Source organism: Macrosteles quadrilineatus, unplaced genomic scaffold (assembly GCF_028750875.1).
Source record: "Macrosteles quadrilineatus isolate MER2022 unplaced genomic scaffold, UCM_ALF_1.0 Scaffold_3__2_contigs__length_128488019, whole genome shotgun sequence".
NCBI classification, from domain to species: Eukaryota; Metazoa; Arthropoda; class Insecta; order Hemiptera; family Cicadellidae; genus Macrosteles; species Macrosteles quadrilineatus.
In genome coordinates this window covers 91,773,462-91,797,056 of record NW_026542596.1, presented here as the reverse complement: position 1 = coordinate 91,797,056, position 23,595 = coordinate 91,773,462, and the positions used below count along the sequence as shown (strand labels likewise).

The following is a 23,595-nucleotide window of genomic DNA, read 5'->3' as shown; positions in this document are numbered from 1 at the left end:
GGCCTTCAAAGTGGCAACATCACAAGAGGTGTTGTAACAGCTGTTTTGTTTGGAAGTGAAGCAGCTAATGGTATTTGTGTATTAACGAAATATTGGTTACTGGACTATGACAATATTGACTCCGCTTAAAATGTACATAATAGATTTTTAATTCATATTGTTTCGGTTTTCAATTCTGTATGTCTTTTTTTCAATATTTTAATAAATTTATGTTTATAAATTTAAATTGAAATCAATAAAGTGTGAATTAATGAGCTGATATCACCTGTCTGCCATGTTATCTTATGGGACGTCTGTCACTGAACAACATACCACTTGTGGAGATGCCAATTCTACCAGGCCGCGGCCTGTAGTTAAAGGTGGCCGTGAGTGCATGGTGGAAGGAAAATACTGGTGTAGTGTTTATGTTGAGGTTGAGAAATATTCACATAATATCAGTTACCTACTATGATTACAACGTGCAAAACTAAAAATAATATGGTTTTATGGCGATTTTGAGATTTATAATAAAAAAATATATAAGTCTATTAGGTATTTCAATACTCAAGCCAGTTACGATTGTTATTTAAAATTGTACGATAATTTTTCGTGAAATACGATAATTTAGGACCGCGTGTACGATATTTGACTACGGCCAATCTGGGAACACTGCATTCAATGTTCGTTCAATTCAAAATCGCTCAAGGAAAAGGAATGGTGGAATGTGGAATGATGGTCGAACCGTCTTTTATTCCATTTTGTATTGTCTTGTCTACTTGTCTTGATTCCATCGTTTGTTTACGTTCAAACAAGAAGAAACATCTAAAATTCTTTTAAGTTGAATTTTCAGATTAGACTTAGTCCTAATTTACTGTTACTTGATACAATATTTATGTAGATACCGGTATATAAATAGACAAATTTTCTCACATTCGTTAACTGTCAGCTCTTCATTCAAAACTTTTGAAAAATTAAGCCTATTCTAGACCTATTGTGCGTCTAATTACATGCTGTGAGGTCGAGATTATAAAGGTAATGTATTTTCATTTAAGATTATCATCATGTAGGCCTATTCCTCTTTTAAAACCCAGTACATGTTTGACTTTAAAAAACGCACATTTAAGTTAAGATTATCTTACTGAAGTAAGTTTGGACTATTCAGTTGACCCTTAGGCCTAAATGTTTGGACTGGGAAGTCTATACCTGAAATACCTATACCTCCTCTTCATCGTTGACCAGCCTGGGCCGGATAGATAGCGTCAAAATCCTTACAAAACTACTATTTTACAAATAAATAAACATATATTTAAAATATACTGACTGTGCATTGGCGGTGGATGCTTATTCTAGCGACAGTGTTGTCGAGTTTTAAAAAAATCCATCAATTGAATAAAATGGGTTTGCTAGGAGAAGATCCTTTAAGTTCTTTATAGGAACACTTTCATTATAAGACTCATAGCCTAACTGAAGGTATAAAATTAAGCTTTTTTACTTAGCCAATCACAGTTTAAACTCAAATTTTGTGTGATTCCAATGAACAGTTCTTATCAGGCTTACCGGTATAGGTTGTTTTTAACAACAGATACGGAAGTCTACCCACAGGCTACCTAATGCAAATCCCAAGATTGAAAGAGAAGAATTAACGATGTTGTGACAAGACACGACTGAAATTGCCTATAAATTTGAGAATCTGTTTCAAACTATCTCTTTTCAATAACTTAACCAAACTGGAGGTTAACCGTACCATACTTTATTAACTGGAGGTAAGTACAGTACTTACTTTCACTAAGCCATCAAACGATTCTATAACACTCCAGTACTAAACAAGGTTGTTAATTCAATGTGTCCAGGATTTTATCGTGACCGCGGAGGAGTCGAAGATTATGTCCCTTAAAACTCATCATGATCAACGGAAACGAAAATGATGTAACGCACTCGCGCATTTCTCCGCGGCCATAGAACACTTTCATTATTTCGCCGTGATCGGAGGAGACGAAGATGATGTCTCCGCGTTCGCTCAAGATATTCTCTGGGGCCACAGAACACTTTCATGACTCCGTCCCCTTTGGAGGGGATGAAGACAATGTCTCCGCGCTCGCGCAAGAGGCAAAAAGCTCCGCGGCCTTAGGAGACATTCATGATTTCACCGTGATCGGAGGCGACGATGATGACGTCTCTGCGCTCGCGCAAGATGCTAACTATTTCTTTGCAGCAATAGGAGATGTTCACGATTCCACCCTGTTTGGAGGAGACGGAGATGATGTCTCCTTCTCACCCATGATGTTCACTAGTTTGCCGTGAACGTAGCTATGCAAAACGAACGCTCACAATCCCTTCGCAACCGCGACAGATGCCCATAATTTTACTGCGACCGCAGATGACCCTTACAATTTGGCCGCGATTCCAGATTTTGTATAAACCGATCATAGTACCTATCAATTACTGAAGGCTAATATATTTTTACCTAATCAATTATTTCTGAAACTACCCGATTTTGATCTGATCCCTGAAGTTTAAGATTGTTTAGGCCTTCTGAAAGAAATGAAAAATGTCTGGCGCCGACCTAAGACCCCTAATAGGCCTAATATAAGCTAAATTAAAAAATATAATGGACTTATTATTATATTAGCTAATCTCCCAAGTCTTTTTGTCGATCAGAATGTTGAAAACAAAAGGCCAATTCATCGAGTTGAAGCAATACATCGTGTATTTCTACCCTTATGTTCCAGCCTTCCGGAGAATCAGAATATAGAGAGGCCTCACTGGTGAGAGCTGCTGGGGGCCTCGTAGACTACATTTTACTTCAGTATACTAAATAAATAGGCTTACTCATCCTGTCTCTTTGCTGATAAGTTAACTGGAAGTGAGAGTCTTATAAGAAACTAGCAGAGTACCTATCTTTCGTACGGGGTTGGCGTATTCAAGTATAAAATGCTTATTGCAATTAATTATGCTCATGCTTTGCGTTTAACACATCTACCATAGCCATAATGTTCTACCACTGCACCTAAACAATTAAAAAAAGTAAAATATTTCTGTGTATCACAGCTTTTTGTTGCTGCTTAGTTCAAATTAGCTGTCGTCATAACATAACAACAACAATAAATAAAATAATAGTGCTGCACCCAGTAGGTAAATCTTTTAACTTTTAATGTCATTCAATATCACAGAATCAACTGGTTTAGTTGAATCAGCTGACTAAATAATTTAATTCCTTTTAAATATGAATATACTTTTTTTGTCCTAGGACGCTAAGCTCGAGCCTGGGATTGTTTTTCACATTACTTCAGGCTAGACCAAGGGGTTGCGGCATTGTCTTTTAGATAAAATCCATTGGTGACTTGGCGGGGATTGAATCCGGGACCCCTAAATCCTCCCCCAAAAATTGGTATTCATTACTAATTAGGCTACTGAAAAATTGCGCTGAGAGAAAATATGAATACTAATAAGGTTCATAAGAAACTCCAGGGAGCCACTGGGGCGGAGCCCGAAAGGTTCTTTGAGACAAGAATATATTTATATGTTAATCGGGATGTGAGCTATCATCATGCCAAATTTCAGCCCGATCCGACCAATAGTTTTATGCGTGATTGAACTTCAAACAAACAAATACACAAACCTTTACATTTATAATATTAGTATAGTATGATGTTGAGTCAGGTCTAAAACAGCTTTTGAAATATTTTTTAGATGACTGGAGAAACAAGGACTGAATTTAAATTAAAATCCCCTCCGGATGACGGAATTTCTTCTGTAAAATTTGGACCGAACTCATCACAATTTCTGCTGGTTTCATCGTGGGATTGCACAGTATCATTATATGATATCCAGACAAACAACTTGAGAATTAAATATTCTCATGACAGACCTGTGCTTGATGTCTGTTTCCAGGTAGGTTAAAACACATCATACCTCTAACTTATTTTAAATTAATTCATACTCATCCTAACTTACTCTGGCTTAACTTAAAACTAATTGGAATGATCATTGTTCTTTAATATAGGCCTAATCCAGGAAATCATTTCATTACAGAATTCATTGTTTGGCTTTTAAATACTGCTGTTTTCTTGCAGAAACATATTAAGTCAGTCTGGAAGCCCAGAGTTAAAACAATGGCCCACCACTACAGTGCCTAGACACGTCAAGAATTGATTTCCATGTCATGCTCTACTATTCTTTTCAAATACAGCTGAGTCTTGATAATCCGATCACGCGGTGGATGAGTACTGCAAGAACGCAAAGTCAAAGTCATCTTTATTGTCACAAAACGTTTTTTTTAATGCTCTGGCACAGCCAGACAAAACAGGTGACATTGTCAAACTATACTAAAATAAACTAGCTTATATGGGTAAAAAAACGCATGCTAAATCCCATTTAATCGTGTTTGTGGGGATTGAGTGCACGGAGAATAGTCCAAATATCAAGTTTATTAAGTTAGATTAATTCTAATTGCTATGTTTCAGGATGCTGTTCACAGCTTCAGTGGAGGTCTTGATAATACGCTTAAAATGTATGATTTCAATAGCAATTCAGGTGAGCTAATTTTGTAGCAATTTTATATACTTGGATTAAAGACTGAACAGGCAACCTTAGTAATCTTAACTTCAAGTGTACATTATATTCTTGATCTGTACTTAAGTGTTTTTGTTAAAATGCAATATGTTCCAACAACTATTTTATTTAAATAATCATTGTAAATACATCATTAAATAGATTAAATATATAATATAATAAAATAAGTGCCTGCCAAAGCCACCTTAGAACCAACTAGTATCATAACTTTTTTATACTTAAAAAAGACTAAAAGAAAAAAAATAAGGTAAACTTTGTAATTTTTCAAAAAATCTATTGGTCCTCGCCCACAAGTTTTGCAAACCTGGCAATGCCATACATGTAATATCTTGAATAAATATATTTGAATCGTTAGGTGTGTAAATAGCAGCTCGAGAAACAACGCTTAACAAATTCTGAGTGCCTCGAGTGACATCTGAACACATTTTTAAGACACCAATAATTCATTAATATGTAGATATGTTTATTTTCCATTCCAAGTCCACCATGCAGTACGCCAATAAGCCATGTAGCCTACAGTAGAACTCCAATTATCCGAATTGCTTACAATGTAAAAAGATTTTTTTTTTTGTAGAGTAGAGAGAAGGTAAAAAATGCATTTACGCACATTTAGATGCTCAATGTCCTCTCAATAGTGCCAGACTCCCGGCACAATGGGCTCAATGTCCCCAGACTACGGGCTAAAAAAACCTTCATCTCTTAGGACGAACTGTTTAGCACATTACTTGGCCAGGCCTTTTAAACTATACCACTAGGGCTTTCCTTCTTATTTCCTCCAAAAGCTAATCATCGACCTTCTTAGCCCCATGACTGCAGGCTCTGTAAACTGTTTCGGTAAACCATTCAACTTTAATAGAATAAATGATATTTGATTTGATTTTGACTTGGGTCATGAGGGCAATTGACACAGCTTGAATGATATTTTTAGTAATTGGCTACCTCACATATGGCATATAATGCACGGTGAACAAGAAATCCAGTACAGGTTATGGTGGTAATGATGAATCCTAGAGGGTAATAGTTCAGGCTTCTAAGCAATGGTATTTCATGAAGTAGCCTACTTTACATTGCTAGAATATAGTGCTTATTAAAAATAAACTGGCATCCATTCGAATTGCAGAAAGTGTACTGGGAACACATGACAGTGCAATCAGAGCTGTGGAGTACTCCAGTGAAGTGAACGGAATTTTGACTGGGAGTTGGGATGCCACAGTTAAAATGTGGGACCCCAGAGCCTCACGCTGTGTCGGGAACTACACACAGCCCGATAAGGTAACATCAGTGGAACCTTGATAACAACATTTTCAAATCTTTGAAATAGATGATCCCTATAATCGCAATTTTATTACAAACCTTGATAAAAAGTCTTATTTAAATCCAATGTGTCTTGTTATCTAGGTTATACTGTATCATTAAATTGTCTTAAGTAAAGTTAAAAGCAGGCTGTGGCTGGCAACAAACTGATATTTAGTTAAACGAGGGGATAGCGGAATTTTCTCCCCCTGGAATTTTACCCCTTAGCAAAACTGACGTCACAAACAAGAGGGTAAAATTCAGGACGCAAACTTTTGAGTTGCACAACATCAAATCAATAATTTAAGGTGGAATTAAACATATATTTTCACGGTTGTGAATTTAATCAGAACACATCAAATTATAAAACCTAGAGTGTACGGGCCGAAATTTTACCCCTGGACTTAAAAACCTCTTCATGAGGTCAGCTTAAAATGTAAAGCCCAGAATTTTACCCCCTGGGGCGTGTTTCATAAAACTACTAGTCTAGTATTTACTAGTCCATGGACTAGTAATACTAGTGTATTTTACAAGTCTACGTTTCAAAAACCTACTAGTGTAAAATACTAGTTACTAGTGTAGGGACTAGTATTACTAGTGGTTTTTACTAGTGTAGACAGCAATGTGTTTCATAAAGTTTTACTCTTGTAAATTACACTGGTAAATACTTGCCATTTTCTAACAACCTCTCTACACCCGTATTATTTGAAGTAGACTAGTATTTTTGGAAAGAGAGTTATTTCATTACCCACATCATTTAAAAAAATGAATTATTAAGTTCTTTTTGTAAGTGCGAATTGGCTCACGTTTGCAATTTAAGATAAAAATAGATCCTAGTTCCAAAATGATAATTATTATTAGATATAAATCACAATCAATAAATGTGGCGTAGTACAAAATGAGTGAAATTTAATTTTATAATGTATGTACAATCGCCCTATTAGAATTAAATATAATTACAAGTTATCAATTTCTGTGAAATTTTAGTCTAATTTTACTTGAGTTAAATTTTATGGTTATATCAACTATTTAGCTATCACAGAGAAAAGATTTCTAAGCTTTGAGAGAAACCAAATTAAAACCGCATACCGTATTGCATACAAAGATGTACAAAAACGTATCTTAACATTGCAACATTAATCAGATTATTTTACACCCAAGGCTATTTTTTAAGAGGTTTTATTTAAAGAAATTTTAATAGGAAATAATAGTAAGACAATTTTAAAGAGGAGTTGCATTGTATTTTTTTAGGTGCTTATTATTTGTTTCCCTAAATAGCTAAAACCCTGTGATGTACTAACAATTTTGTAGGCCTATATTTGATTTTTAGGCGTTGGACTGAACTGCTTACCATAAAAACATTACTTTTAATCAATATTCAGAATTTGTTATTCAAAGTAATAAAAAAATTAGATGTTGATTAGAGCTGTTATTTTAATGTAAAACATGTAAAAGTTTAATTAATGGAACTAAAGTATAGTGAGTGGTGTGGATTTGAACCAGGGACCCACCACATGAGAAGCGAAAACTCTACCTCTGAGCTACGCCCTGCAATAGCGCATATGCCATGTTTTACTATACTTGAAAACCTACTTCTCCATTGCTTGTAACGACGTTGCAATTATTTGTTACATCAATAAACGTTTAGGCTTATTATTCATGGTTTGTAGACTCAAAATTAGAATATCACAGAATGGTTTCTAACCCAAATATTCTTATGCATTCGAATTTTTGAAAACATAGGTTAGGGTACTTGAAAACGTTCCTAACAAAATGTCCTTAGACGATACATTCAAAATTAGAGCCTTCTTTTCTTTACTCATAGCAAGCTTAATTTTATATGTCAGAATAAAACAAAAATTATACAAATCACAGCGAATGCGGCAGCAACAGATCAATTTCCACCCAACTGTTGAGCGCCGCAACTAACTAGGCCTACAACCGGCTACTACAATCACCGTGTTGATTGCAGCGACGTGACGCTGCGGCGCGTCGGCGGGCTCATTGATGAACAAATAATAGCGTTTTGATAAATAATATGTGATTGTTTTACTTATGTGTCTATATAGTTATTAATTAAAAGAAAACACTGCGTTTCTACAACTATTTACTTTTTGTATCAAATGAAAACAAAATTTAAACCCTTTATAAAGCGCCAGAAAACCCGTGATTGAGGTTAGAAATTAGTGTTGACAGTTCACTTGTAAAGTTGGTCACGTGACTAGTATTTTTGGTCACGTGACTAGTAAAATACACTAGTATTTACTAGCTGTATAAAAACGTTTATGAAACACAAATTAGTAGGACAGGTAAATACGGGACTAGTATTTACTTGACTAGTAATTACTAGACTAGTATCTTTATGAAACAGGGCCCTGGTCATATAACGTTGTCACATTAACTGGTTGCCGTGGCAACGTAATTCCGAGTTTTTATTTGATTTGTATTTTATGTAATTATGGTGGAATAAATCATTATTTCATATATATAAATTAGTGAGAATAATTAATTTTCTTCTAAATAAATTGTTTTTCCACGGTCGTTTGGTAAAAAAAATCTTTTAAGATTTGTTCACCCAATTATCATTCAAATGGGCTACTCAGTTTGTTTGTACATTAATTAACTAACAGTTGGCCCCAAAAGTCAAATCCCGAAATTTGAATATTAAAATTAAACAGCAAAACCTGTTTACATGTACATTTATTAACTAACAGTTGGCCCTAAAAGTTAAATCCCAAAACTCGAATAGTAAAATTAAACAGCAAAACCGGTTTATACTTAGTTGAGATTAGAAATAAATTAAGATAGGCTACTTAATAATAAAATGTTTACTATTCAATCAAAACTAAAATGAGAAAATTAATTATTCTCACTAATTTCTACATCTGAACAGGAGGTCCCCTACTAAAAGGGACTAAAGGGAACAAAATAAAAATAAGCGAGTAACAATAAGTTGCTGATATTTTATCGTTCAATTGACAAAACCATACAAACATTGTTGTTAGCATTAATTTTTTTTTTATCATTACACAGGCCTTATATTGGCTGTTCAGGTTTCAATTGTTTTTTTCCCATATTTATTAATTGTGTTGTGTGCTTTAACAATCTAAATCTTATGAACTAGAATGACGATAGTGACTTTGCTGCTATTATAACCTTATTGTTTGTTACTCAATCTATATAGGCCCTCCTAAATAATTAGGTCTAGGCCTGGGTATTTTGATTCTTTGATAGAGCTGTAAAATATAATAGGAAAATTTAATTGTGCCTAAGATAAACTAATGATTGCTATGTGACGATGTTAACCTTGTAAATGATAAGACAATAATCTTACTCTGTGCTTACTGGTAGCCACTTACCATACTGATTTTGTACCAGGAACCGAGTTACAATGTATGCATTAATGTTTTGTTTTTTTTTTTTCAAAAGTAGTCGAGAACTTAACGTTGTGCTAGGGCGAATGGCTTCAGTAAGAAGTCATAGAGAGATTTAAATGATCTAAGTGACTCCCACTCATCTACTTTCCTATTATTAGGTTAATATATTGAACTAAGGATAATGTTTAAATGTCTTCATTTAGTTGATTATGGTTTATGTTTGCAGGTTTACACCATGAGTTTGTGTGGGGAAAAGTTTGTCGTCGGGACTGCAGGACGAAAGGTCTATGTGTGGGATCTCCGCAACATGGGCTACATACAGCAGCGACGAGAATCCAGCCTCAAGTACCAAACACGCTGCATTCGATGCTTCCCCAACAAACAGGCAAGTGTCACTGGTAATGTTGAGATGGGTCTCGACTATAGTAGGCTACTCATTTTTGGTGAATATATAATAACATAAATATTTGCTATTTGAAAAAGAAAACTGTAGTGCTATTTGAACCCAATAATCCCTATTTGGGCACCGTATAATGATTTGAAAACATTACCTTTTTCCAACTTTTCAATTTAGTGAGGCTTTGTAATTTTACGATAAACAAATTCTAAGTGAGTTACAATCATAATGAAAGAATGTAAATTTTAGGGATATGTGCTCAGCAGCATAGAAGGAAGGGTTGCTGTAGAGTACTTGGACACTGGAGCTGAAATGCAGAAGAAGAAGTACGCTTTCAAGTGCCACAGGCTCAAAGAAGGAGGAATAGAGAAAATATATCCTGTAAATGCTATCAGGTAAAAAGGTTTAATTAAATGACTCTTGATTTAAAAAAGAGTATCTTTCCAAACACAAGTTTCTGCTGTGTGTTAATGAAGGTGAGTCTGTGGCTCAGTCGGTAGCGTTGCAGACTCCAGGCCCAAGGCAGTGGTGTCGTGGGTTCAGATCCTGGGCACTGCCGTTACTTTTTATCAGTACCTTTCACCCTTGTTCTGTACACCTTGCGTTGCTGGATACGTTCCACACACAGGTCTGTAGCCTATGTGGACGGGCAAATGCAAGGTTAAAAGAGGCTGCCAACCTTTTAAAAAAGATTAAAATTAATAACAAGTAATAACCATATTAGCTTTGATTTGAATCATACAAAAGTACAATTCAAATTTGTTTTTTATGGACCTTCAGTATCTAGTGTTTCCATCACATATTTGCTTCTACTTAGTTATAAATACCTGTTACAAGACAAAGCTAGAAAAAAGGCAAAAGGTTTTTTTTACTATTTTCAAATGACTAAGCAAACAACTTAGGCTAAATGTCTTTTGTATATTCGTTCTATCTTTACTTTTTTTATGCTTTCCTTCAAGTTTTACTACACACCCAACATTTTTTTCTGAAAGCAATTCTCACTTGATCTAAACTGTATCGTCCTTGGACATACACTGATTACTGTACGGTTCCGGTTTTTTTTCAGTTTTCACCAAGGCTACAATACATTCGCAACAGGAGGCTCTGATGGTTATGTGAATATATGGGATGGCCAGAACAAGAAACGTCTGTGCCAGTTCCATAGATACAACACATCCATAGCGTCCTTGTCCTTCAGCCATGATGGTAAGTTAAAGAGTGGTTTGTACTTTTATCAACATTTTTTAATAAAGAGAACTGTAATGGGCAGCAAAATGCATGCATGGGAACAAACCTAATGAAGTGGGATTATTTAAATACCCCCGCCGCAGCAAACCTGCAGACTAAGCGAATTTCCATTTGCCTGATTTGATTTTCAATGAAAAACTATTTCAATAACATTAGATTTAATGAGTACCAAGGTTTGCTGCTACAGGGAGGGCAGTGGCGTACTGTCACTGTAGGGGACTTGGAGTGGCTTAGATGAGGGGGCCTGTCAAAGCGGCGCCCTCCGAAATCCCGTTTCAAGTGCAAATCAGAAGGTGCCAGATCAGGGCTGTACGGTGGATGGTCAAACTGTTCCCAACCAAATCCGTGAATAAGGTTTTGAGTGGCAACAGCAGAATGGGGACATGCTGCGTTGTCATGGATCAACACAATGCCTTCACTAAGCATTCCACGTCTTTTGATCTGAATCGCACTCCAAAGTTTTCTCAGGGTTTCACAATATCTTTCCACATTGATTGTTTCCCCTCTGGGTAGAAAATCAACAAGCAAAAAGCCCTTTCTGTCCCAGAACACAGTGCATATGATTTTTCTTTTCGTCAAAGTTGTTTTGACATTTTGATTTCGGGGGGATTGTGAGTGTCTTCATTCCATTGATTGTTGTTTGGATTCGGGAGTGACATGACAAACCCAAGTTTCATCACCTTGTAACGGGTCAAATGGGTAGGGGGGTAAAAATAACGATTTAAACCACGATGTTTAAACAGCTAATTATAAGCTGTTGAGTAGGCCTAGTCGTGGCACTAACGTAACTGTTGCAACTTAACCTCAACGTCGTTACCTAACTTCGAAACGAAACCGAGGTGACAGACGCACCAGCAGACGACTGGGAGAGAGGAAGTAAAAACCGCCGCACTGTTTTTCGGGGAGCTTCGTCTGCTCCAGTTTTACTTCTCCGCCTTACTTCTTCATCTTCCTTCCCACTTTGCTTCTTCTTGCTCTAGTTCTTCTTACGCCTTCCCTCAAGCATCAAGCTTCGTTTTTTGGGGTTTTTTTTGTTAACCTCTGACCAATCAGAGGTGAGCGTGAGGGGATTGAGGGGATTTTCGAGGGGTAAGAAGAAGGTCGTCATTCTAACTCCAACCGGCTTCCCTTCGAGTTGAGAATATATTCGTCTTCTTTCGTTTCTCGTGCATTTTAGTGGTAGTGTGTGTGCGAGTTTTCGTCTAGAGTGTTTCGTACGTATAGTCTGGATCTTCGATTGGTGAGTGTTACCATAATACTCAACTGGCGTTATTGGGGTTAGTCCTCAAAGTGTGATAATTCGATATTCCCAGCCAACTTTTACAGGCTAGGCCTGACTATTCCGCCATAGTTATACAGCTTAACCAACTCTTTTTTGTTTTTTGCTTTTACTATTACAGTTGGTGACGTATCACTTTAATTAGCGTACGTCGCCCGTATTGGGAATTTTCCTCTTAGGTCTTTAACCCTTTTAAAAGTACCCTCACGTCCCGAAGTTCGTCCCAGCAGACAGGTCTCTGCTGGACCAAGTTTGTCTAGGTTTGCTTAAGTCGACCACGTGAGGAAGCAGAAGTTTTAATTTTTCGTTTTTGGCTCAAGGAGCAGTTTCACCTTTTAGTTTTGTTTTTTTTTTGTTTGTTCCTCACCTGGACCACTTAGGCTAACTTGTTTTCTTTTCGTTTAATAAATTCGGACTCTGTGGGAATTAGGCTAGGTTAGGCCTATCTTGTACTAACCTTGTTTGTTACAGGTTGACGACTTAACTCCGTAGGTAAGCGGGGTGACTACCTAGCTTACCTGTTCTCTCGTTAAGTTAGCTAGTAGTGTGTCATTAAGATAATTGCCCACAGAGTCAAGTCAAAATTATTAATTTCCCCACAAGCCCTAGGCTAGAGTGGTGATTTCGAGTTGGGTGTTTGGGTAACCCGCAACGTTCGTCCCGAGCTCTGTTAACCAGGGCTATCAAATTTAGGCTATCCGAATCACTATCGAATCCTGGGAAAATTCCCCGCGACCAGACTAGGGCGAATCCTGGGATCTCGTTTTCTTATTGGTGGCGTAATTTCCCACTTGTCGCCCGCTAGGAAAATTACGTCACAACCTGTAACAAACTCGTTTAAGAATTCATCCCCTTCATCACTGAAACAGGTGAAAAATGTCAAGGCACTGCCAAGTCGCTTCTTTTTGTGTTCATCCGTAAGCATCTTCGGAACCCAACGGGAACACATCTTTTGATAATTAAAGCAAATAACCACAATATCATGCCAAAGAGATTTTGAAATCTGTGGGAATTAATCAGAAAGCATTCTTATGGTGAAACGTCTGTTTTCACAAGTTTTTTCATTCACCTTTTCAATTAAATTCCTGACTCACACCAGATGGCCGCCCGCTGCGAGCCTTGTCATGAATATTGGTGCATCATTGAATTGCCGAACCTATTTTCTTGCCATTCCATCAGTGATAACTGTTTCTCCATAAACTCCTGTAAGTTGGCGATCAATTTCAGCAGGCTTCTTGCTGTCACGTTCCTTGCATTCATTCAAAAATTGTATTACAGAACGCACTTTACAGTCCGCGGGATCAGAAATTGTTTCTAACATTTTGAGCGCACACTAACTAATGAAAACACAACACAATTTTGCCGTTATTGCGTCAGCTGTTAACAAATGAACCAAGGAGACTAGTGCACATGCGCGTAACATCGTTGTTAGCACTGTGCGGGGGTAGAACAAAACGGTACTTACTTTCTGGACAAGCCTCGTACATATACACATATATATTTTACAAAGTAAAGCTAGTTGTTCCCACTTTACCCTAGCTTAAAGCTTCTAGTGATAAGCAGGATTCGAACCTGTACCTTAAGGATGGGAGTCCCGAGTTCTAAACACTAGACCAGCCCTACCTCAATGTATTTCTTTATAGTTGTCTATCTGCTTAACTTATTACTTCACCTAAGCAGCTTATGTACAAATAAGAGGACAAAATGTGGGCAGTTAGCTTCAACGTTTAAAATCAAAGTGATAGATCAAGTGATAGTGTGATAGATGTTAAAAAAAGAACATGTTTCAGGTTCAGTCCTGGCCATCGCTTGCTCCTACATGTACGAAGAAGATCCTCTGCCTGACCCTATGCCAGAGAATAATGTCTTCATTCGCTATGTCACAGATCAAGAAACTAAACCTAAATGATACCAAGTACTGTCTTGAATGTATTTTTTTGTGTTTAGGATATTTCTTGTCTCAACTTTATTTACTTTTTGTATTGAAGTAGTTAGCAGTTCTTTGTAATTATAATCTTTATCAACTTTTACTTCTGTGTTTTTTTATCCTTGACTTTTAACAACCAAAGCAGATCTTCTGCCATTGCGAAATCACAGGTACACAGGCTACAGTAGTTATAATAAAGATATTATTTTTGGGAAACTTATAGAGAGAAAGTCAAAAAGCTCTTTATTTGAACAGGTATACTTGATTCAGGGTGTCCACATTCTGGAAAGTCATGGAAAAAATGCTGGTCATTGAAAGTCATGGAAATAGGCAAAAGGTCATGGAAAGTCAGGGAAATCCCCAATGATGGATGGATTTGAGGGAACTTTTCAATGCACTAGTCGGCCGTAACCCCAACTGTTAATGATAGATTGTAAGATTGATAAGATTTTACTTAATTAAAGAGATGAAAAAAATAGATGGTTTATTAACATAGTTGAGAATGAAACTGATTAAATGTAAACAAGTAATATAAATTTATCATAACAATTAAGTTAATAAAACATGTGGTTTTATCTTCAAATGGCAGGCAGTAGAGAATATACATAGACACCACATACATACATAAATACATAGTTCTAACACCAACTATTGTAGCATTTTTCAGGATTTCTCACAAATTTATGACAATTCAATTTATTACAGTTGTTCTCACAAATTTATGACAATTCAATTTATTACAGTTGTATTAGTTTATGAGTTTTGAAAAATGAAAAAGGGGAGAGAACTTGGCCAGCTATGGGGACGGCAGAGTCTGGACTTTCATTTTTCCTTCCTTACTTTGAATGCCATATTTTAGCAAAATGTATTACTCCATTGTTTTCTGTTAATACATATTTCGGTATATTCTGTGAAATAACTTGTTTAGGCAGTATTTTTCGTGTGTATATGAATATTATAATTTTCAAGTAAAGTTCGTGAGTCATGGAAATAAATGACAAATTTTCTGTGGACACCCTGTTGATTGCATTGCTTATGTCGGAATACATAAAAAAATACAGTTTTCCTTATAAACTAGAAAATTAGTTAGAAGCAGTGCTGCCTACCAACCTGCTTTATAACGCTCATCTCAAACTACACTTTTTCTACCCTATGGAAGAGCATGAGAGCTTTCACACCACAGTTACGGCGACGACAGAAACTCGTGCTGTCTTGTAGCCATCCACTGCCACTGAGCCGGATGGTTGTCGTGACGAGGCCGTGCATCAGTGGCAAATGTAGTTAAATGCAATCTTTCATACAGCAGGGGTTTCAATACAACGGGAGCCCACCAGCCAATGCAAATAGAATAGGTGTTGCAATCTTTATCGTTTACAATCTGACCTGTCAATTATAAATCTCTTTTAGCGAATTTCCCATATAGGGAATAAGCTATTACCGTAGTACTCACGGTAAGACCTGGACCCGGGACCGATTTTTTTTTTCGTTTTGAGGTCCCTAGAGGTCAAAAACACCATCCGTTCAAATTCATATATATATATATATTTAATGTGAAAGAAGAGCTAAATATTTATATACACAACAAAAAGGACCCCAACAACATACTCAACACAATGATTCCAAAATTAAACCAACCTATCTACGATAAAATTGAAAAACTAAGGAAAGAAAGAAAAACATTCATATAGTATAATGAAAAAAATTAATACCAAAATGTATTAAGATTTAGTTAACATATTTTATTATTTTTACATATGATTATATTTTTAATTTTGTTAGTTTAAAGAATGAGGTTATGGTAAAAATGACTTGACAATGGACTTAGTTCCGAAACATGTCGTCATGAAAAATAAAATAATTACTAAAAGGGTACTTTGTTATATATGTTTTAATTTTAATATATATATTTATATATATATATATATATATGTATATATATTTATATATATTTATATATATGTGTCCGTTAGCGCTATAACTCGAGCAAAAATGATCCGATTTTGATGAAATTTGGTACAAACGTGTAAACCTACGTTTATTCGAACGAGTTCGCGAACCAGCATGATCGGACCATGGGAACGGGGGTTTATGGGGGCTGTTATGGGGTAAAAATGGGTTTTTCCCATTTTTGACCCAAAAAACATAAAATTTTGCAATTTCTTTCGAAACTATTTTGTAGAGCTTAAAAAAAACAAATAATTTAGTATATTGAACCGTTATAATGCGCCTAATGGTTACGGAGAAAATTCCAAAAAATTGTAAATTTAAAATTCCCATGTTATTCTTATGGAGAATAAGTAAACTGTTGTAGTTTGCTTGTTAAACATATTTTGCCCAAATTTGGAAAATGTTTTTATTTCTTACTAACTATTAACATTTTACATAAAAAACACTTTTACCCTCCCTGTTGCAGCAAACCTAAGTATGTTTTAAACTGATTCTATTTAAATAGGGAATAAATGTGATAATTTTAAGGAGACATTTTAGTGTAAATCCATTCAGGGAAATGGAAATTCGCTTAGTCTGCAGGTTTGCTGCGGCGGGGGTATTTATGTTATTGTGTGTGACATTAACACATTCACCTCCCCCCTAAGATCAGAAACCGTGCAAGTGAAAGAAACATAGAATTGGCGTAAAAATTACTGTTTTCAAACGGACTGCAGAAACCGTAGGTGTGAAAGGCCCGTGTATCAGTCTTAAAATGAATATTAATTTACCAGATAAAGTTTTTAACCATTGCCAGATTGTAAACAAAGATTAGGTACTTAAACAGTTGAAATAAAAATTGGGTTAAAGCACAGGCTATTTTATAATTAAATGACCTGATTGAAGTAAGAAGGTGACCATATATGATGTAGATCTGCATTCGGCTTATTTTGCATACCTATATGTTATTAGTAGTAGCCTATTAGTAGTTTTATTAAAGCCTCTAACTTATCCTAACTTAAGTTAATGTGATTTTCTTAACCCTCCGAGTGTCCATAGTTTAGGCCTTAATGTCCGCCTATTTTTGGCGCATTTGCAAGCTTTTATTAAAACGGATCTGAAAAGCTTAAAACAATGTTAATTCTACTGTTCTATATACCATTTTGTTTGGAAAATCATGGGCTTCAATATCATACATAAAACCTAAGGAATATTTGTTTCAAAAAAATTTTTTTAGGTAAAAATAAAAATTTTTTTGGAAAAATTGAAAAAAAAAAATAAGTTTGCGCTCAATGAAATTGTATAAATTATAGGCCTATAAATATTTGAAAATAGCCACTTTGTTCTAAATTTTATGAGGATTACAAATATATAATAATATAAGGAAGTAGATTTGCAAATAAATAAGTTATGGGCAAAAAACAGATTTCAGGACATAGCGTTTAGCTAAGAATGCATATACTAACCATAGCTAGGAATCTGGCTGATAATTTACATCAATATCACTACCTACTTCTTCAGGATCATCAACCAGCCCTTCAAAATCACTTAAATCTTCTTATAATGCACCACGTATATCACTACTTTTGATTTTTAACACTAAAACAATGATAAACATAATAAAACACATCAGTCATCGGTCCGAGGTTAACTAACCTGTTTACAAATGGGTTAAAGCACAGGCTATTTTATAATTAAATGACCTGATTGAAGTAAGAAGGTGACCATATATGATGTAGATCTGCATTCGGCTTATTTTGCATACCTATATGTTATTAGTAGTAGCCTATTAGTAGTTTTATTAAAGCCTCTAACTTATCCTAACTTAAGTTAATGTGATTTTCTTAACCCTCCGAGTGTCCATAGTTTAGGCCTTAATGTCCGCCTATTTTTGGCGCATTTGCAAGCTTTTATTAAAACGGATCTGAAAAGCTTAAAACAATGTTAATTCTACTGTTCTATATACCATTTTGTTTGGAAAATCATGGGCTTCAATATCATACATAAAACCTAAGGAATATTTGTTTCAAAAAAAATTTTTTAGGTAAAAATAAAAATTTTTTTGGAAAAATTGAAAAAAAAAATAAGTTTGCGCTCAATGAAATTGTATAAATTATAGGCCTATAAATATTTGAAAATAGCCACTTTGTTCTAAATTTTATGAGGATTACAAATATATAATAATATAAGGAAGTAGATTTGCAAATAAATAAGTTATGGGCAAAAAACAGATTTCAGGACATAGCGTTTAGCTAAGAATGCATATGGGTCCGCGGAATTGGCTAACTCTGGAACTCGCTAACCCCATGTTAAATGCCCTATTTTCAAATTTGGTCGATGAGAGGAACTCGCTAACTTGTTCGGTTTCGGAATTGGCTAACTCCGGAACCCGCTAACCCGCTCTAGAGCCGGGTTAGCGAATTCCGTCCTCGTACGGAAGTCGCTAACTCGGTCCCTCGGCGGAACTCGCTAACTCCCAATCAGAAGCCTCGCGGGCCGTCCAATGGGAGCCAAGCACGAATATTTTTGGCCAGTGTTGCCGAAAGTGTAGTACCTATATCGTATCGGCACCATAATGTCGTATCCTACGATTAATTAGGAGTAAGAGCAACGTAGTCGATAAAATAAATATATTTAGAAGTATGTTTAACCACAGAGAAGTTCTTATGATTATTAGGGTGGAAAATGCATTATAGTCTTACCATAGACTAACCAACACAAGTAAACTTTACATCCCATTGTAAACTTTGAAGCTCGTTTTTCGTGTCTAGTTCATGTCCGGTGACACTGATCGCTAGTGTCGACAAAATTGTGTTTCTATTATTTTATAGTTAACTTCATGATTTGTTCCTTACTGTTTGGTTATATAACTAGGGGACGTGTTATTAGTTGTGATTAGAACGTTTTATTTGGTTAAACGAGGTTTTAAATTACTGAAAACAAGAAACAATTGTAAACAAAACTCGACCTCTAAAGACAGTGCACCGGACAGAACTAACAATACAACTGTCTTCAGATGATCCATAAGGATGAGAAATGTACTAATATAAGGGAGTATGTTTTATATGTGGGTTTCTTACTTAAATAGTAGCTTATTGGTATGAAAAAGATAAAAGACACATTTAATTTGGATCTATTACATGTTATGAAATATCTATTTTCGTAGTCCGCCATTTGTTTCTTTTATTCGAATAAATACCATTTTGTGAACTTCTGCAAATAAAATTATTGAGTTCGTATTTTATATACTGGGCTTGTAGTAACCTTAAATCATAATAAAATGTACACGTTAAACGTCATTACAGAATTACATTGTAGTGGTTATGTATTTTTAAATAGAGCTATTGAATTTAAATAAATATTTATCAATACCGGTACATTATAAAGTGGAAGGCCTAATGTATTCATGGATTGCATTAAAAGTTAGTTTATGCATAAATACAACTTGTAAATTTCTTTTATCGTAGGCTATTAGCATAGACTAACCAGTATGTTTTATCTATGCTATTAATTTAGAACCCGGGTCATCCTCTTAATTTTGTTGAATTAATATTAATTTTACGCCTTTCAGTAGGCTTACTTTTTAAAAGTCTGGAGTTTTTTTCCAGGCTGGTTCTATCTTATAAAAAAACAAAGCTATTGTCTATTGTGTAGCTCAGTACTGGGGAACGGTGAACCGAGCAATGGCTTGGTATAGTTTATATCGATTGTGAAAGCAATATACTGTAAAGGAAACCCAACACTAAAATCAGGAAAATCCGTCAATTAGTTTATTAAAAATCGTGAATAAAAAATAACCCTGTCACGTTTTATTATATGAATATTATATCTTCTCCTATTTTTTACTAGTGGTGCTTAGGTGTACAATCTAAAAACTGTTTTAAAACATGTAACATTATTGCTAAAAAATTCAACACATTTTAGAATTAGGCAACTATTTACTAGTAGGCCTACAACGCTTTGGTTCAAACTATTAGGCCTAGATAAAAACTTAGTTTATGTCATCATAAGTTGGACGGTTCAACGACGAACATTTAATTTAAAATCTATGAATTAGTTATGAAAGTTACGATGGTTCATGACCGTATTAATTAATGGTTTTGGTTTATTACGACATTACAATTAAATCTGTTTTCCGTGTTTAAGAACTTGCGTGTATTTTAGCTCAATTTCGTAGAGGTTTAATTATTTATTACCAATTAAACTAAATTTTGAATATTTTTCATATTCTATTATTTTCTTTTATACTGATGGCATTTATATTTAAGATCGAAATCATAAACATTTAACTGGCCATTGTACAGTTTAATAAAAAACACTTTTTTAATTGTCTTTTAATTACTTTGGGCTAGTTATCTGTTAAAAGTGGAATTGATAACAAAAAACAATAACATTTACTGTATCTTTATAGACACTGACATTTTGAAATACGGCAGTGTACGATTATTTTGTCGTACAAGGTTGGCAACGCTCCGAGCAGTGGGCGCGGCCGGGTTAGCGACTTCCAGAGTTAGCGAATTCCGCCGCGAGACAAAATCGAGTTAGCGGGTTCCGGAGTTAGCCAATTCCTGACTGAGACGGTTAGCCAGTTCCAGAGTTAGCCAGTTCCGCCATACGACCGAGTTAGCGAGTTCCTGAGTTAGCCAATTCCTACGTCTCATGCATATACTAACCATAGCTAGGAATCTGGCTGATAATTTACATCAATATCACTACCTACTTCTTCAGGATCATCAACCAGCCCTTCAAAATCACTTAAATCTTCTTATAATGCACCACGTATATCACTACTTTTGATTTTTAACACTAAAACAATGATAAACATAATAAAACACATCAGTCATCGGTCCGAGGTTAACTAACCTGTTTACAAATACGCACGTCAGCTGTCTGCTACAATTATTACGATCGGCTCGGAGAACATAAAGCGCTTAGAGACAGACCTCTGGAGAAAGCTTAGAATCTAACGAAAAGAACGATACCTAACTCGATCCAGTTCAATCCGATTTTGTCAGTCAGAGCATTCGCCGTAAACAGTGTTCGTGAGTCGCTGCAGCGACGCATGACACTTGGAGGGTTAAATTTTAAACTTTGTTGTTACAAAGTCATGTTTGTAGTAGTGATGGGACAACCGACTGGAAAAAACAATCGACTAGTCATTCTGTTGTTTTTAACTGGTTATGGTATTTGAAGCAGATTACTCCATTAGTCATTTACATCTAAATCATTAGTACAATACTTAAAAAACAGTGACTTAGAAATTAAACATTTTTAAAGACATAAAAAATACACATAATTACATTATTTTAACTATACTGAAACACTGTTCACAATTTAAGTACAGTACCTACAATAGTTTATCTACAACCGTTTTCATTCACCAGTCAGTCTTAACAAATGTCAGTATGGTTCTTACGACTAGTTTCAATCACTGACATTTGACTGTTTCCAGTTATTCCAAAGAAAAGTTGACTGATTCTAGTCGCCGCCGTAGGACTGGGAGTTTGAAGTGACTAGTTTCCATTAAATCCATGAGAACTTCCAACAATCGATTGAATCAGTTGTTTTCAATCAGTTGTTCCTATCACTAGGTTAAATGGATTAATTATTAGGCTATTCATATAAGCTATTGCTTAACACTCTATTAAAATGCACAATTTGCGCATGGGTCTCCTCCTATAAGTTAACTTAGTGTTTGAAAATAAAAATAATCACTTTTAAATTGGATTCATGAGTAGGCCCTAAGCATTACCATGCACGAGTTCTTTGGTCTGCAATAATAATTTGAAATGGTTTTTTTACATGGGTGAAAAACTGCTTAAAGCGAAAAAAGGTGAATAACAAGATTCAAATATAAAATGTTCTGTATTTTTACTTTGTGCAATAATTACTACTGTACAGCAATAAATTCTCAAACTCATCAACCTACCATGGTTCTTTTCCTACCTCTAGCTCTTACTTCTTCAAGCTTACTCATAACTTCACTGCAACTCCCCTTCTTATAAACTGTCTGGTAAGCTTTCAAGATAAGATCAAAAAGCTGTTCAGAGTTTTTGTGAGTACTAATAAGGGCACGCTCCAACACATATAAATCAACACCTTTATCTTGAGGTGATGCATCAAGAAGACTGAGTCCAAAATCAATTAAGTACAGTTCTGGTTCACATTCTGGACTATTTTGCTTCAATAACATGTTAGATGTTGTGAGATCGCCATGCACAATTCCATTCTTGTGCAGCTTTCCTAGAGCTAAACCAATTTCCTGACAAATTGTTTCCAACTTTCCTCTGACATCACCATCCGCTTGTAAACTAGTAAGTTCATTTATAGCGTCTTTCACTGTAACACTGTTAACAATTTCTTCCATTACTAAAATGCGATGGTCAAAATCAACCAAGTAAATGGCTGGGGTGCGTACTCCAGCATTTTTGCTCTTCACTATTGTTTTTGCTTCTGCTTTCATCCTTTCCTTGGTCAGATGTTCATCCAAGTCATTAATTCTGTAATGCTTTACAAATCTTTCCTTTACAATCACCCTTTTATTTAGATATAAACCCTTGTAAATCTTGCCCTCAGCTCCTTGTTTGATTACCATATAATTGGCATTTAGATCCATTGACTCACACTTGCCACTGACGTTAAATTCACTAAGGGCTTATTTTTAATGTGCTACGCTAAATTAAAATAGGCTAAAATAAATGGTATGTAAAAATAACACTATTAACAGAGTCCACGATTTAATTTTAGAATTTGAATAAGAGTTCCAGTCAACCAACATCAACAAACAACTCAACAACATAACCTCACTCAATGTAATGTTTGTTTATTTCGTTAAATTCAATAAACCAAGCTAGGGCATCATCTTCGAGGGTGCCATGTAGCCGTCGACGTGTGGATGTACTATCTCAGGGTAGATAGTAGCATAAATTAAACATACTCCCTAGTACCGTACTATTCAAAGTCAATGATTATAGCTTCATTGAATAGTATAGGGGGGTATGTTAAACATACTTTGTTTCATCAAGATGCAGCAAAACGTAAACTTTATTATTGCGAGGATATTAAAATACCTCAACCGAAGCAATGAGCAAACCTGTAGACAGCTGATTTCCCGTTCCTATTGGCCGATTACGCTGGTTTGCAAACTCGTTCCAAAAAATAAATGTAGGTTTACACATTTGTACCTTCCACCATGGGTTAAGCCATTGACTATATATACCTACCTATATTGACTATTTAACAGTACCATTTATTAATTGTTCCTGGTGAGCACTAATTGTTTGCATCATTAAGTAGTGTTAATTTATTGAGCACTATTTTCCCAACTAATTGTTTAAATTAGTGTTGTTTATGGTGCTTCATGCAACGCTGGTTCTTCACCCTCCAGTCCAGGGGCAGATGCAGGACTAGAAGTAGGGCTGCGCGGTGCGCGCCGGGGAATGTGAAACCCCCTGATAAGAAGCAATAGCCCTTCGAATGCATGCATAGTATTTAGTATGAATACTAGAGTAGTTAGTAGTCCGGCGTTGATGCGGCGTGAGTCGTGACGCCGCATGTCTAGTAGTCCAGTGGGAATTCGGGTACCGCGCAGCATTTT

The 23,595-nt window shown here is 35.5% G+C and overlaps 2 protein-coding genes across 3 annotated transcripts; one reads left to right on the top strand and one right to left on the bottom strand.

Annotated features, from left to right (window-relative positions):
- Positions 1 to 708: 708 nt before the first annotated feature.
- LOC128989715 (mitotic checkpoint protein BUB3-like) lies at positions 709 to 14,175 on the top strand. 2 transcript variants are annotated; one of them, XM_054411724.1, is made up of 9 exons: positions 709 to 1,011; positions 1,562 to 1,742; positions 3,670 to 3,870; positions 4,443 to 4,512; positions 5,672 to 5,823; positions 9,448 to 9,606; positions 9,868 to 10,013; positions 10,685 to 10,824; positions 13,936 to 14,175. In XM_054411724.1, exons 3-9 carry the CDS (start codon positions 3,670 to 3,672, stop codon positions 14,052 to 14,054), a joined length of 987 nt encoding a protein of 328 aa, XP_054267699.1. In that variant the 5' UTR covers positions 709 to 1,011; positions 1,562 to 1,742; the 3' UTR covers positions 14,055 to 14,175. The 2 variants fall into 2 exon arrangements, with proteins under 2 accessions (XP_054267699.1, XP_054267698.1); XM_054411723.1 differs by lacking the exon at positions 1,562 to 1,742.
- Positions 14,176 to 21,844: 7,669 nt separating this feature from the next.
- On the bottom strand, positions 21,845 to 22,791 carry LOC128990397 (EKC/KEOPS complex subunit TP53RK-like). The gene has a single exon (XM_054412746.1). It carries the CDS (start codon positions 22,612 to 22,614, stop codon positions 21,919 to 21,921), a length of 696 nt encoding a protein of 231 aa, XP_054268721.1. The 5' UTR covers positions 22,615 to 22,791; the 3' UTR covers positions 21,845 to 21,918.
- Positions 22,792 to 23,595: the final 804 nt, after the last annotated feature.